Below are 2302 nucleotides of genomic sequence, written 5' to 3' on the forward strand. Positions count from 1 at the left end.
ACTCTCTTTCCCATAGTATAGAAGCTATATACTTTATGACCAGCAAAATTTCAGTTATTTCTACAAACACACAATTCCAAAATTTAAAAAAAGTGTTCTAACTACAAGCAAAAGAGTCTTTTAGCTCAGATAGTCCTTTTTCAAAAAATGTATTCCAAATTACATTTTATATGACTTTGTTGTAATCCACGTAAAGGTTATATGTTATTGCATGCTTAACCTAAGGTTATATTTTTGAGAATTCAGGTACTACTGTGGCTTAATGACAGAGACTCATCCATTCTTAGTCAAATCAAAAAAACTCAGTAGTAATGCTGTTATATTCCAGCTAGTAATAAAGGGAAGAGCATTTTTCAATGTGATTAGCTTTGTTGTTGTCATATAATTACTGTTTAATTTATGATATCAAAACACAAAATAATTTGAGACTTAATAAGCAAGTCAAATTATAGGTCATAGATTAAAATTTACTAATGTCAAAACATAGTGGCACTTTTTCTATTGGATGTTCTAGGATTCATTTCAAAGTATCTTTCATATTTCAAGTTTCTTAATTTATATAAAGAAATACAAATTTACGCATAAAGATAAAAAGCCTTTTGGAAGCTACCCCATTGAAATAACTATTTCATGACACAAAACGATTAACACGGTGATATAATTCTACATATAGTTCAACTTAACAGTATGATTATATCATGCCTTTTTTTTTTACTTTTTGAAACAATAGGTTAAAAATCTTAAAGCTCATTGTAAACTCAAAGTGACAAAACAGCTACTCAATTACACTTAAAATAATTATGTCTATGCATAAAAGTATTTTGAGTCAGTTTTACAAAAGATATTATCAAATCACTGTATCACCATGTTAATTCAATAATTGTGTCTAATGTAATGTGGACTTTACCCTGATCTTGAAAATATCAAATACAAAAGACAAAAATATTTAAAAGAAATTCAATTGTAATACATGGAGTAGCTTTAGAAACCTGTGATTGAACAGTCACCTAAGAGTAGCATGCCACAACTTGATATTGTTTATACATATTAAACATATTTGTTGAATACCGTTCTGTATATCTTTTTTTAATTACTCTGACTTATATTAGTTACATGGCAGACTATTCAGCCATTAATATTAAAATGGAACAGTCTAACCTCTGACTTACATGTAAAAAGTCAACTGCAAATCTAGTTGCCATATTCTTGAAAATTTGCTGTGTTGCTATATTTAATTATAGTGCATTGAAAATTATGCTCTTGACTTTTTAGATACTTTTTTAAGAAAACTATTTAGTGACAATGATATGAACAGTAGCCGAGCTCAAGTTTGNGGGAAGTATTATGAAACCGCCCTGAGTGCTGCCCTCCAAGCCCGCCCCAGTGTAATTTCTATCACCTCTTTCAATGAGTGGCATGAAGGAACTCAAATTGAAAAAGCTGTTCCCAAAAGGACCAGTAACACAGTGTACCTGGATTACCGGCCTCATAAACCAAGTCTTTACCTAGAACTAACTCGCAAGTGGTCTGAAAAATACAGTAAGGAAAGAGCAACGTACGTATTAGATCACCAGCTGCCTGCTTCTTAATACATTTGATTAAAGTTTGATAATTATAGAAATCACCTGATTTCAACAAATGCCTTTTGTTTTGAGTGATGGAAAGAACACTGTCAAACTCAGTATACATTGTTACTATTTAATAAAAATAATTTGTGCTTTTTTAAAGGTAGTAATGTTATCATCACCACTCTTCACAATGCTACACCGAGAAGCTACTTGAGAGAAAATTGTGCAAAAAACATTCCCTGGGTCGTCATTTCCTAAATTTCTGACTGAAATTGAAATCCTGCTTTCATGGCCATTTAATTTTTATTTCACAACAGATAAATGCTTGTTACATAAAGTAGTTAGCACACAGCTAAATCCTACTTATATTCTGGGCCCAAAGAAATAGGATTGTATATATATTTGGTATGTCTACTGAAGAAAAAAAGACCTAAAAGATGGTGTACATGTTTTATCTAAGTTTTTTTCAATGATTCAATCAATGTTATTGGATTGGTGTTTAGATTCTGGATAACTCTCTAGCAATAAGTCTTAAGAAAAATAAAAATCATATACCTTAAAACCTAGTCTTAAGAAAAATAAAAATCATATACCTTAAAACCTTACTGTGAGCCCTATCGTGTAGGAAGTCCTGCTGTCGGCAGGACAATGCGTATCATCATTTGCAGATTTTTGCTTACCTATAGCATGGTAGGTGTTTTGCATGTCTAATGTTTCCACTTTACAATGTTGAA

At 31.1% G+C, this 2302-nt stretch overlaps 1 protein-coding gene across 5 annotated transcripts in view; it reads left to right on the forward strand.

Moving 5' to 3' along the window:
- Positions 1-1877, forward strand: part of MANEA (mannosidase endo-alpha) — a 49896-nt gene extending 48019 nt beyond the window's left edge. For all 5 annotated transcript variants that reach the window (XM_019627433.1, XM_019627436.1, XM_019627432.1 and 2 more), the window contains one exon: positions 1729-1877. In XM_019627433.1, coding sequence (XP_019482978.1) covers positions 1729-1732 — 4 coding nt within the window. In that variant the 3' untranslated portion in view covers positions 1733-1877. The remainder of the gene's footprint in view (positions 1-1728) is intronic.
- Positions 1878-2302: the final 425 nt, after the last annotated feature.

The sequence above is a fragment of the Hipposideros armiger genome, unplaced genomic scaffold (assembly GCF_001890085.2).
Source record: "Hipposideros armiger isolate ML-2016 unplaced genomic scaffold, ASM189008v1 scaffold_731, whole genome shotgun sequence".
Classification (NCBI taxonomy): domain Eukaryota; kingdom Metazoa; phylum Chordata; class Mammalia; order Chiroptera; family Hipposideridae; genus Hipposideros; species Hipposideros armiger.